The sequence below is a fragment of the Hemibagrus wyckioides genome, linkage group LG15 (assembly GCF_019097595.1).
Source record: "Hemibagrus wyckioides isolate EC202008001 linkage group LG15, SWU_Hwy_1.0, whole genome shotgun sequence".
In the NCBI taxonomy this organism is placed as follows: Eukaryota; Metazoa; Chordata; class Actinopteri; order Siluriformes; family Bagridae; genus Hemibagrus; species Hemibagrus wyckioides.
In genome coordinates this window covers 11397539-11411581 of record NC_080724.1, presented here as the reverse complement: position 1 = coordinate 11411581, position 14043 = coordinate 11397539, and the positions used below count along the sequence as shown (strand labels likewise).

The 14043-nt window shown below is 44.1% G+C and overlaps 1 protein-coding gene across 1 annotated transcript in view; it reads left to right on the top strand.

Annotated features, from left to right (window-relative positions):
• The window catches only part of LOC131365857 (uncharacterized), a 39265-nt gene that overhangs the window by 17183 nt on the left and 8039 nt on the right, over window positions 1-14043 (top strand). The window contains exons 27-45 of the mRNA XM_058409748.1: window positions 4548-4808; window positions 4955-5215; window positions 5492-5746; window positions 5837-6097; window positions 6392-6658; window positions 7094-7357; window positions 7660-7920; window positions 8132-8395; window positions 8548-8805; window positions 9305-9559; window positions 9678-9944; window positions 10142-10405; window positions 10532-10789; window positions 11032-11295; window positions 11442-11702; window positions 12276-12536; window positions 12722-12988; window positions 13286-13546; window positions 13652-13912. Of these exons, the coding sequence (XP_058265731.1) occupies window positions 4548-4808; window positions 4955-5215; window positions 5492-5746; window positions 5837-6097; window positions 6392-6658; window positions 7094-7357; window positions 7660-7920; window positions 8132-8395; window positions 8548-8805; window positions 9305-9559; window positions 9678-9944; window positions 10142-10405; window positions 10532-10789; window positions 11032-11295; window positions 11442-11702; window positions 12276-12536; window positions 12722-12988; window positions 13286-13546; window positions 13652-13912 (4971 nt within the window). The remainder of the gene's footprint in view (window positions 1-4547; window positions 4809-4954; window positions 5216-5491; window positions 5747-5836; window positions 6098-6391; window positions 6659-7093; window positions 7358-7659; window positions 7921-8131; window positions 8396-8547; window positions 8806-9304; window positions 9560-9677; window positions 9945-10141; window positions 10406-10531; window positions 10790-11031; window positions 11296-11441; window positions 11703-12275; window positions 12537-12721; window positions 12989-13285; window positions 13547-13651; window positions 13913-14043) is intronic.

Genomic DNA, 14043 nt, shown 5'->3' with positions numbered 1-14043 from the left:
ATGTATACGATGACGAACCGGTGGAGCATATCATGGAAGATTTCGTTCATGAAATTCTGGAATACCGCTGGAGCATTTGTGAGCCCATATGGCATGACCCGGTACTCGTAGTGCCCAGAAGGTGTGATGAACGCCGTCTTCCACTCATCTCCCTGACAAATGCAGATGAGGTTATATGTGCTTCTCAGGTCCAGCTTGGTGAAGATACGAGCTCCACATAACTCCTCAAGAGCAGCTGGGACGAGCGGCAAGGGGTAGGCGAATTTCACCGTTTGGGCATTAAGATTCCCGGTAATCGATACACGGTCGAAGCCCACCATCCTTTTTTGCCACAAAGAAGAAGCTGGATGCCGCCGGGGAGGTAGAAGGGTGTATGAACCCCTGGCGGAGTTCCTCTTTGATATATTCTTCCATGTCCTTATGCTCCGGGACAGACAGGGGATAGACGTGCCCTTTGGGCATCTTAGCGTTGGGCAGAAGGTCCACAGCACAATCCCAGGATCGATGTGGTGGGAGCTTTGTAGCGGAGACTTTGCTAAACACCTCCGTGTAATCCTGATACTCTCCTGGGAGGTCCACTTCACGGCCAGTAGGGGGGCTCTCGATGTTCGTCGACCCCAGGAGAACAGATCTAGGTGGAGGTGCGGGAGTCCGTGTAGGCAAGAGCTGAGGCAATGATCGCTCCGCTGTTCAATGCATCCTGTACTCCACCGAATCATGGGTTGATGTTGCGCCAGCCATGGGCATCCTAGGACAACGTCCACCCTGGCCTCCTCCAACACCAACAGCGAGAGCACCTCCTCATGCATACAGCCGATGTGCAGCGTCAATTCCGGCGTCCGCCACTGCACCAGTCCTTGACCCAGCGGCTTTCCTTGGATGGTTGTGATACGATAGCGTGTCGGGTTCCTTTTTCGTGGGATATGGCATGCAGAGAGGATGCGGGTGGAAAAGTTCCCGGACACGCCCGAGTCGAAGAGCACGCTGACAGAATAAGAGTGAGAGTCAAAAATTAATGTGGCATCATGATACCGAGGATTAGAGAGTACTGAGCTGAGGTGGATAGTACTCACCGCTGGGTGTACAGGACGGACGGGACAGGTAGGAATGGAATGACCAGACTCTCCGCAGTAGAGACAGAGCCCATGATGAAGCCGGCGCTGCCGTTCATCTGCGGATAGATGGTACTCGTCCGTTTGCATCGGCTCTGGTGCAGAGAACTTCTCGCGGGTTGAAGCCTCGGAACGGTTGTTCCCTCCACCCGGAACCGCAACGAGATGTTGGGCCACTGTCTGAGCCTTCAACAGGAAGGCCTCCAGGCTGCTGGAGTCTTCATATATGGCCATCTGCCATCGGATCTCGGGCTGTAACCCCCGCTGGTACGCCGCGAGTAGCGCCGTCTCATTCCATCCGCTAGATGCCGCCAGCGTGTGGAAGCGCAGCGTATACTCGTGGATGGTGTTTCTACCTTGCCGTAGAGTGAACAGCTCATCATGTGTCGAGAGGGTGGAAGCGCCCACACCGAAAACCGCCTTGAAGTGGGCCTGAAAGTTCATTAATGACACGAACACTGGGCTCTCCGATGTCCACAATGCCTCTGCCCAGCATCGGGCCTCACAGGACAGCAGCAACAGGATAAAGGCTATTTTAGCACGGTCATCGGGGAACAGCTGAGGAACAACCTCAAAATAGAGCTGGCATTGCATGATGAAACCGGCACATTCGGCTGCTCCGCCTGAGAATAATGCTGGTTTGGCTACCGGACAGGTCGGTCGTGTCGTCACGGACAGTACCGCTTGCTGTAGTGAGGCCGCCAGAGCAGTGATAGGGTCCGGTGGGGAAGGTGGTTCAGCTGTCGGCTGCTGCGGAACCAGGGCGGCAGACGGGTCAGTTTGCGGCTGAGCTGCTGTAGGAGGTGTGCCGTTGTGCTGACCTTCCATCTTCCTGGTAGGATCTCATACTTTGTTGTTTTTAGGGCTAGTATTCTGTCACAACACACACGGAGACAGAGAGCAGGTCCAACACGGCTTTAATAACTAAGGCAGGGAAAAAAAGGCAATACGATGAAAGGAAATATCCAACTCGAAAATACTGGAGCAGTAACTCGGTACTCTAGCTTCAACAGTTTTAATACTAGCCGCTGGGCTCTGTGGGTGAGGGCTTTAAGTAGGCGCCGTGTGATTGAGTGCAGGTGGCGCAATTATTGAACATGTCAAAACTGTGTCCAAAGTGTCAATATTTTGTGTGAGCACCACTGTTATCTAGCACGGCCTTAATCCTCCTGGGCATGGAATTCACCAGAGCTGCACGTTGTTGCTGGGATCCTCTTCCACTCATCCATAATGATATCACGGAGTTGCTGGATGTTAGACACATGGCGCTTCTCCACCTTCCACTTGAGGATGCCCCACAGGTGCTCAATAGGGTTCAGGTCTGGAGACATACTTGGCCACTCCATCACCTTCACCTTCAGCTTCCTCAGCAAGGCAGTTGTCATCTTGGCACTGTGTTTGGGGTCGTTATCATGTTGGAAAACTGCTGTTTGGCCCAGTTTTTGAAGGGAGGGCATCATGTTCTGCTTCAGAATGTCACAGTACATGTTGGAATCCATGTTTCCCTCAATGAACCGCAGCCCCCCAGTACCAGCAGAACTTATGCAGCCCCAGACCATGATCCTACCACCACTATGCTTAACTGTAGGCAAGAGACACTTTTCTTGGTACTCCTCACCAGGGCATCGCCACACATGCTGGACACCATATGGCCCAAACAAGTTTATCTTAGTTGCATCAGACCACAGGACATGGTTCCAGTAATTCATGCTCTTGGACAGGTTGTCTTCGGCAAACTGTTTGCGGGCTTTCTTGTGAGCCAGCTTCAGAAGAGTCTTCCTTCTGGGATGACAGGCATGCAAACCAACTTGTTGCAGTGTGCGGTGTATGGTCTGAGCACTGACAAGCTGACCTCCTGCTTTTGCAACCTCTAAAGCAATGCTGGCAGTACTTATGCATCTGTTTTTCAAAGGCAGCTTCTGCACCTGACGCATAGCACAAGGACTCAACTTCTTTGATCGACCCTTGCAAGGCCTGTTCCGAGTGGAATCTGTCTTGGAAAACCTCTGTATGACCCTGGCCACTGTACTGTAACTCAGTTTCAGGGTGTTACCAATCTTCTTGAGGCTTAACCCGTCTTTGTGGAGAGTAACAATTCTAATTCTCAAATCCTCTGAGAGTTCTTTACCATGAGGTGCCATGTTGAGTGGTCGGTATGAGTGAATTGTACTCAAATATTAAATGCTCAAATATAAGATACACAAATTTGTATGGTCCTATCAAGCTGACAAACACATGAACATGATGAATAGGATATTGACTTTGCATGGTTAAACAATGTACAGCTGTTATCACTTAGGGTGTACTCACTTTTGTTGCCAGCTATTTAGACAATAATGGCCGTATGTTGAATTATTTTCAGAGGACAGTAAATCTATACTGCTATACAAGCTGCACATTGACTTCTCTAAAATATATCCAAGTTCATTTCTATAGTATTGTCCTTTGAGAAGATATACTACCCCCTTTTTCTGCCAAAACAGCCCTGACTGTCATGCACTTCATATTCTGAAACCTTTCTATCAGAATCAGCATTAACTTCTTCAGCAATTTGAGCAACAGTAGTTCAAGTTGGATGCATTCCCTACATGCATCAGTAAGCCTTGACCACCCATGAGCCAGAGCCAAAACATCTGTATATACACTACCAGTCAAAAGTTTGGACACACCTTTTAATTCAATGTTTTTTGTTTAGGGATTTATTTTCGACATTCTAGAACAATACTGGAGATTTCAAAACTATGGAATAACACACATGGACTTAAGTAATCCATATGTAATGACAACAAAAAACAACAGTCAGTTGTTATTTTAAGACACGAAGGTCAGATGTTCTGGAATAGTTCTTGCAAGAACAGTATTGTCAAGTGCATTTGCAAAACCCATCAAGCACCATGATGAAACTGGCTCACATGAAGACCATCCTAGGAAAGCAAGACCAAAATTTACCTCTGCTGCAGAGGGGAAGTTCATTTTGAGTTACCAGCCTCAGAAATCACCAATTAACAGCAGATTAGAGCTGTTATGAAGGCTTTACAGAGCACCAATAGCAGACATATCTCAATATCAACTGTTCAGAGGACATTATTGTGTATTAAGTAAACATCAGGAAAGACCATGGAATTAGAAGATGTGTCCAAACTTTTGACTGGTAGTGTATATATATATTTATATATATGGGAATTACACTGGCAGATGGTCAATTTAACAAAGAGCATTTTTTATATTTATATCAGATTAAAGGGAATTTTATTAGCTTTCACGGCAATGTATTTGCATTCAATTTGAACCACAAATAATAATTTGATAGCAATTTTGGGACAGTTGGTATACAACATTATCGATTTTCGCCCTGATTACTGATATGCAATAAGCACTGATGGTGGTTGCTATTTTTATGTACATAACATAACCAATTCTATTCCATTATTGCAGGCCCATGTCCCCCAAATCAGGTGTCTGCCCAGGTTCCTTGTGAGTCAAATGTTATGTCCGTCTCCTGGCAGATCTCTCAGGGTTCTAACTCTTACCTGGCTGTTGCTCAGAGCAACAGGGGACAAAGATTCAATTGCAGCAGCAATGGAACAACCTGTAACATTCCTGGACTCGAGTGTGGACAGACATATGAGGTTTATGTGTCAGGAGTTGTTGGAACGTGTATAGGACCGAAGAGCCAGAGCCAGATTGTCAAAACCGGTGAGATGGGACACCCTCTTTACTTTGCCAGGGTTTTTGAATTACTATCTAATTCCTCAGATAACCATTTATCTCAGAATACTTTTGACCACCCCTCTTGAGGATATATTAAAGATCTTGACCTCTATCTCACCTTATCATTGCAGCTCCCTGCGTGCCTCAGAATGTCCAGGCAATACTGGCATGTCAATCAACAGTGCTTAACGTCACCTGGCAGCAGAGTGGTGAAGCCACCCAGTACAGAGCCATGGTGGAGGCTAGTGCTGGTCAAGTGATTTACACTGTTACAGATAAGCTCTTCTTCACAGTTTCCAACATCCTCTGCGGCGTGACCTACAATGTGACAGTGTTAGCCCAGAATGATAAGTGCAACAGCAGCCACAGTTCTGTACGAAGTGCCATCTCAGGTGAATATAGAGCCAAGATTACAGTTTCAATCTTCAATAGTTTCAATAGTTTCAGCTTCAATGAGGATACTTCAGCTAGAATGTCACGTCTCACGTCTTTATAGAGTTACATACATTACTAATCCAATTCAAATTTAGTGTGAAAAGGAGGAATAATGCCTTTGGCTTTGCAGTTGGTCTCTTTACCAAGTGCATATAGTATAGCAGAGTACAGCATAGTATATTATACAGAGTATAGCACGTCTGATCTGTGAACTGCTGTGTTTGTGTCTCCAGCTCCATGTCCTCCTCAGGCCATCAGCACAAATATAATTTGCAGTTCCAACACTATCTCAGTGAACTGGACCTCCAGTATAGCCGGTGTCAGCTACCTGGTGCAGGCTATCACTTTAAATGGCTATTACACCTGCAACAGCACAACCACGTCCTGCAGCATCAATGTGCCATGTGGTAGAACCTACAACATTTCCGTAATACCGAGTCAAAATGGCTGCAATGGAGTCAGTTCACCTTATAAAATTATTCAAGCAGGTCAGTGTGGATTTCTGTGTTATTGAAAACTCAGTGTTTAGTCAATGACAATTTTTCATGCAGCATGTTTACATGTTTTTATACATGTAGCTCCCTGCGTCCCCACTTTGACGAGTGTGGAGATGGACTGTCTGTCCAACTTAGCCTGGGTGGTGTGGAACACATCAGCTGGGGCAGAGTCTTACACTGTTCTAGCAATGGACAATTACAGACAGCGCTTTCAGTGCAAGTCCAATGACAGCATGTGTGCTGTCTCTGGGTTACAGTGTGGGAAGAATTACAGTTTCAGCCTCACAGCCACCAATGCATGGTGCAGCAGTAGAGACAGCAACACCATACAGTCTGAGACAGGTGAGAAACACAAAGAGGAAGAGAGAGAGAGAGAGGCCTACAGTATACTGTAGATATTGTATAAAGATGATTTAATCTGTAGAGCTAGAAATATATATATATATATATATATATATATATATATATATATATATATATATATATATATATATATATATATATATATATATATATATATATATTATTAATAGGTTATTAATGCATGTACTTATGTATATTCATAAATTTCACATATATTAACAAAAGAGCCTATATTTTACTTGACTATATTTTACTTTGACTATTTTACTTTAGTACCATGTGCCCCTGAGGGTGTGAATGTGTCAGTGGGTTGTGCCATGGGGACAGTCAGTGTTCAGTGGTTGCCCAGTGTTGGAGCTCTTACATACACAGCCACACTTGAGCCATTTGAGGGTGCAGCTTCCTGCTGCTCTACTCTGAATGGTAGCACTTCCTGTGAGGTCACATCCCTTCCCTGTGGTCAGTCATACATGGTGACTGTCACTGCAGCAGGACGAACCTGTAATAGTTCTCAGAGTACAGCCATAATGGTACAGACAGGTAACATCCTAACAGAGACATCTGAATTTCTTTCTCATTCATCACCCACTTTCTATGCATTAGAGAACTGAATAAAATGCTTGTTTTTAATCACTAGCAAAATTAATATACATTTTGTAAGTAATAAACACTTATAATCTGATGTTCACAGTTAGTTATTGAATAATTATCCATTTATAGTTAAATTCAATGTTGTGGAATGCCACTTATTATATTAGCTATAATTATTTGTCCCTTCTCCAGCCTCTTGTGTTACTATAGAAACATATTACAACTTATTAATTATTATAGCTGCGCTACTGTCAAAATTCTTTCTGACCAATCAAATGTAAGAACTCAACAGTACTGTGGTATAATCTGCTATAACCTTTACACAGTGCTACTAGGAATGTTCCCTGTTTAACATTGTCCTAATCATGTTATTTGCGTGTGTAGCACCATGCCAGCCACCAGGCCTCAATGCCACTGTGAGCTGCACTGATAATGTGGCGAGGGTGAGGTGGACAAGCAGTGCAGGTGGTCAGCTCTATACAGTAAATGCTGTAAGCATGAATGGAACAGTCACAGACCGCTGCAATGGCTTTGATGGAACTTGCGACCTCAGAAGTCTGGTGTGTGGCCTGCAGTACACAGCCACAGTGGTGGCACAACACAGCTCTTGCACTAGCTTGCCAAGTCCCCCGACGCGCTTCAAGACAGGTGAGAAGTCTTAAGTATGTTTTTATTCCCCTTAGATCTACTTTAACAAACTAATTTTTAAGATCTAAGCCCCTGAAGTATTTTTTGTTTATGTTATATAAACATATTCGTATGGGGCTCAGTGGCCACACCTCTTCACTGGGACCACAGGTAGAAAGGCCATCCCATCTTCACTTGAAGTGACATATAAAGAGGTCATGCGTTCTTCAGTGGGACTGACAGGGACACGGGCCTCACTACTTTCAACTTATTGATATTTCATATTAAATCTACTCAGAATTTCTATATTTTCTCTGCTTCAGTACCATGTGTTCCACAAAACATCATCCTGGACTTGGACTGCCAAGCCCGCAACCTGACAGTGTCCTGGAACAAGAGCTCGGGGGCACAATTTTACACAGCCATGGTGATGGACAGTGGGGGGCGCTCCACTAACTGCCAGAGCCTTTCTGAACGCTGCAGCATTAGTGGTCTAGCCTGTGGAAACATCTACCATGCAAGTGTGGTCGCCTCTGATTTGTCCTGCAGTAGCCAGCCCAGCAACATCAAAAACACAGACTCAGGTAATAAACACACACACACACAAAAAAAACTCCATCCATTTACATAAATATATAAAATAGCTAGCAATGATTATTAGCCATTAACAGGATGCTATGATCTGTCGCTAAAGGATACAGATGTTTTTCTATATTTTATTGGTATTTTTGACATTCATTTCTACACACCAAACCCTGTCAATTATGTTCTCAATTTTTGTCTTCCCTGTCACAGTTCCATGTCCTCCCTATAACATCTTGGCTCAGATGGACATTCTGACCGGCACGGCTATACTCTCATGGTCGTTGAGTGCTGGTGCATTGAGGTACAAGGCCATCGCTGTGAGTGGCTTCTCAGGAACCAGCGTCTCCTGCAACTCTAATCAGACAAACTGCAACCTGAACAATTTGTTATGTGGAGACAAGTACAATGTCACAGTCCAGGCCATGGGAAGCATTTGCAATAGCTCCGCTTCCATGGCTCGATACCTTCAGACAGGTGATATTTATTCCTTCCTTATTGCATTGTAAATTATTCTGCTGTACTTTTTCCTTTATAAATGGGAAGAATTTATTCTTTTTATTATTTTTTTCACTGTAATATTTACTAGGCAAATTTGTAATTTTAACAAGTTTATCTTGTGATATCAGGGCCATGCGTTCCAGTGCTGGTGAGTGTGACCTACACGCCACCTGTCGCTCTGCTCCTGTGGGACATGACCCGAGGTGCTGATAACTACACTGCTCAGGCTGTGTCGAAGCAGGGCTTACAGTCGTCCTGCTTGACCCGTGACACCTCATGTGTGCTCTACAGACTGAACTGCAGTCAGATCTACAACATCACTTTGACCGCCTACAGCAATATCTACCAGGATGGGGTCTCATCCAACACACTTACACTCAACACAGGTGAGGGAGAGTTAGCCAACCCATGTAATACAGAGCATTCTCTCTGGAGTAGAAAGCATGAGAACATACAAAAAAATAACTGGGACAAACTTGCAGTTTGACAGTAGTCCCAAACACTGTGCTAAAGCAACACAAGAGTGGTTAAAAAAGGTGATTTTTTGTTAAGTGACCAAATCTACGTCCAGAACTGAATCTTATTGAGAATCTGTGACATTGTTTGAAATTTGCAGTTAAAGAAAAACAGAAAAAACTGGTGAAAATCAAAAATGGGCAAAAAATGCAAACAGTGTGCAAAGCTGGTAGGAGCTTACCCTTAAAGACTTGAATCTGTTACATCACTGAAAGGTGGTTGTACTCAGTAAGCAGCACTTTTTCAGTTTCTTTTTCAAAGATGTGCTTGCATATAAGAGCATATTGGTTTTCAGTGGAAAGTCTCTGTAAGTGTCATCTGTGGATGAATATTTCAGTCCAAAAACAAACAGAAAATGTGTTTTTTCAGAGCCATGTCCTCCTACCATTCTGGCAACCCGAGCAACGCGTAACCAAGGGCAGGTGACATGGGAGCCAAGTGTCGGGGCAGTGAGATACATGGTCGTGCTGGAGGGACACCAAGGGGACACACTTTACTGCCAGACCACAGAGACATCATGCACTGTGCAAGGAGTCCTGTGTGGGACAGTTTATGTTGCCCGTGCAATAGCCATTGGCACCAGTCTCAACAGCTCATACAGTGTAGGGGCTTTGGTCACTACAGGTTAGTGGCAAGACAGAATATATGCATATAAAATGTTTGAGGGTACATTTCTAATGAAACAATTGTGTCGAGCATTGCTCCTGCAGTTATTGATTGCCTGAATTGTCATTGTGTCCAGTCCCCTGCCTACCAGACCCAACCAGCTTTGTCGTAGCAGTTCAGTGTGCAAATGATTCGGCATCTGTGACCTGGGCATGGAGTGAAGGAGCAACATCCTATGAACTTACCGCTACTAGCTACAATGGGGCCCAATTAAAATGTGTCACAGCACAGAACAGCTGTAACATTACATACCTGGAGTGTGGACAGACGTACAGTCTCAGCCTGACAGCCATCAACAGTGCGGGTGCTGTTAGCCTGGAAACTGGCATCACCTTCCAAAGCCGTGAGTCTTAGTCTTGAGCAACTTAAGTAAGGAATAAAACACTTGGAGTCAGTTATTTCTGTTAGTTAATTAATACCTTCTGACAAATTAGAATTGAGAATTCACCTGCACTTAAACATGTTATAATTATAACCTTAAATCAGTTAACAATAAATAGTACACTGTATATAATGTTAATGACTGCCTATAATCTCTAGGACCCTGTGTGCCCCAGTATGTGGGTGCAAACCTACAGTGTGGTACTCGCACGGCCGTACTGACCTGGGAACAGAGGCCAGGAGTCATGTACTACCTGGGCAGTGCCACTTACACAGCTGGAGTAGCTGCTGTAGTGTGTAACTCGAGTTCAGACAGCTGCAGCTTCAGTGGACTGCAGTGTGGAGTGCAGTACTCCCTGCGTGTTAGAGCCTATACCAGACAGTGCTCAAGTGATTTCAGCACACCTGTCAATATTACTACAGGTCTTTCTCTCTCATGACTACATTCTTTTTACATATTTTGCTTCTTGATTTTATTCTGATATGCACATTATATTTAAGCATGACTTAAGTCGATTAAGGGGCTTTAATAATCTAAACTTTCTTCAGAACCCTGCCAGGCACAAAACCTCACCGTGACTGGGTCATGCACCAGCAATACACTCCAGCTGAACTGGTCGAATGCCACGGGTGCACTCCGTTACACCATCTCAGTCACAGGAAACCTTGGCTACACAAGTGCCTTCCAGAGCTCCATGAACAGAGTGCAGGTGGAGGTTTCCTGTGGCCAGAGCTACAGTTTTAGAGTGTTGGGGCAGAATGATCAGTGTCAGAGCCTCACAAGCGCCACCGCCAAGTTTTCAACTGGTACAACTGCCTCATACATATTATAGCTCTCCATGTGCTACCCAAAATGTAACAATAAAATGTCAGTCTCACACAAACAAACTTTGCATTAATTTTTTCCTCAATGTGATAAGCACTGGACAGTCTTTATGAATACAGCAGCAGGCTTTAGATACTAGTGAGATTATCCCTACTAAGGTCAGAGTGAGAAATCTTTATTTTATTGCTCCAATAAAAGAAACCTTATTGATCCTTTCTTGTAGCCCCATGTGTACCAACTGGTATGAACACCTTCATTCAATGTGAGAACAATATTGCCTCTGTCAGCTGGACCGGCAGTGATGGTGCAGTAACTTATACTGCAGTTGCTTGGGGACAGACATTAGGTGGCACCCACATTTGCACCACCAATACAACAGTATGTACCTGGACTGACCTGTTGTGTGGAGAGACCTATATAGCACGAGTCTTCGCAAGTGACCTACAGTGCAGCAGTATCCCTAGTGACAACACCACAATCTACATGGGTGAGACACCTTCCAACCATTTTGTAACAGCTTTACCTGTGTAGGTTGCAGAACAGCAAAACCACCAGATTCGAATATCAATAAACATGAACGGTCTCCTTTATGAATATTAATGATCTAATCAAAAGTGTGTTTATCCTGTGCAGCACCATGTATAACTCAGACTTTAAACACCACTATGGACTGTGGCCTGAGGGTTGCATCTGTGACCTGGAGATCCAGCCGAGCTGCTCAGTCATACCTGGTGACTGCTGAAAACAATATTGGCCAACAGGTGGGGCAAACCACCAACACTACCATCGCTTATTTCTCAGATCTCCAGTGTGGACAGCAGTACTATTTCAAGGTGTCAAGTGTGGGGCAAGTGTGCAGGAGCAGTCCAAGCAACACTTCCATCCTGCAGACAGGTGTGCATACCAACAACATGAATGAACACTAAACTCATACAACATTCAGCATGCAGAAATGCATAATGAAATAGAGATTATACATAGTTCTAATTGGAACATAGTTAAGATTCAGTTCATGAATCAGGCCATACATAATAGATCAAGATTTGCCAAATTATGAACGGGCTAGGCATCTCAGCTCAATCATCTATATTTTTGCTCCCTCCCAGCTCCCGTCTCAGGTATTTAGGGTACCAACTGGCCTGCTTTATATGTGTAAACAATCAAATATACACGTTAGTGTAAAGACTTTGGCATATAGATTTAAGCAAGACCCAAATTAGGTAAAATTATCATTCGCAAAATGGATGTAAAGAGACAAGGTTTCATTTTTCTGTTTTAACAATCTTGAGACAGTTAATAATGCTGTAATTTTTGTCATTTTTTAACTTTTTGCAAATTTCTTTTTTGCAAACTTTTGTACAGAAAGCCCTGAGCAAGGTTCTTAACCCTCAGCTGTATAAAATAAGCTAAAATTTGAGTTGCTCTGGATAAGGACATCAGATATTAACACTCCTGTGTCCCCTGCAGATCCGTGTCCCCCCACTGCTGTCTCTACTTCTGTGGACTGTCTTTCCAACATCATTACAGTGACCTGGGGCTTATCAAACACAGCTGATCATTATATGGCCAGCATGGTGGGCCCAGATGGCACAGTCACAATATGCATGTCATCAACAACAAGCTGTGGCACTGCAACACTGCAGTGTGGACAGAAATACAATGTCAGTGTAACTGCATCCCGTCTCCTGTGCAATTCAAAACCCAGTGGGCAGACATCCTTCAACACAGGTCAGACACATGTCGATTACTATAAGCGATTGTAAATGTTGCTCAAGGGACAAGCGTTTTAACATTTTTAACAAGTACAAACCACATTTAATGCCATGTTAAGCTAGAAGGATGCAGGTTTTTTTCATTGCCTCCATTACTCAAGATTTCTGACCACATCTCACATGTTCATTTTCTCTATCCAGCTCCATGTGTCCCAATGGGTGTCTCCGTGGTGATGGACTGCACCAAAAATGAAGCACGCGTGTCATGGAATGCCAGCCAGGGTGCAACGAACTACCTTGTCTTTGCTACAAGCAGATCTAGTGACTATGTTTCATGTAATAGCTCTGGTGCCAACACATACTGCACTCTGAAGACCCTCACCTGCGGGGCAGTATACTCAGTGCAGGTGGTGGCCGTTGGGAATGAGTGCTCGAGTTTACCAAGTCTGGCAGTGGACTTCCGTTCAGGTGTGAGAAAGTTTCTAGCCATCTTAGGGTGGTATTGTGAGACAGAGACTAAAGCAATCTTAAGGTTGTGAGAAAAAAAAGACAACACCCATTTCAAGGTGGTATGTCCACATTAAAGTAGACTAAGATAGAGCCTACATTTTAAAAGTATAAAATTCTGAGTAAGCCATTGCAAAATATTTTTTTTAAAATGTTTGTAGCTTATTTTCCTAGTGGTATTCACATTACCTGAATGCTTCAGATAGTTTGCAAAGTTAATGTTTGAAAAATTAATGTCCTGACTCCTTCCATATTTAGCTCCCTGCAGACCTGATATTGTCTTCGTGCAACTGAACTGTAACTCCAGCTCTTTCTCACTGAACTGGACTTCTGTCAATGGTGCAGTCTATTACACTGCTGTTGCCAGAGCTTCAGTTGGTCAAAACTCATCCTGTACAACAAACTCTAGCAGCTGTGATCTGAGGCAACTGGCATGTGGGCAGATATACAACATAACCGTGACAGCATCAAACAGTCAATGCAGCAGCAATCAGAGCACTGCCGTACAGGTTGCGTCAGGTATTGCAGAGATCGCAGTTTACTAATCAAGCATGTATGTATTAAATGTTCAGCAGAAATGTTTACCCCCCCCTTTCTGTTTCTCTCTCCTTCACTGTCCATCAGCACCCTGTCCTCTTGCACGTATTATTTCCAGCATTAACTGCCAAGCTAACTCTGCACTGGTACAATGGGATCCTAATGGCGGGGCCGAGTCCTATGAAGTCCAGGCTCTTGGTACCAGAGGGTACATGACAGGATGTAACACCACTGGAACCTTCTGCAATGTGTACAACCTACTGTGCAGTGACGTGTACACCATTAGCGTGGCTGCAATTAATAACAAATGCAGCGTGAGAGGATATCCAGTCCTACAGCTGCATTCAGGTAAGACAGCTCTCAGACCCAAATCCTGATGCAAACATGTGACACTGGAGATTTCTTCCATAACGTCTTTTTGCAGTAATTGTCACTGCATCAATAATTAAACAATTTTTCATTGTTTTTCATAACAAGGC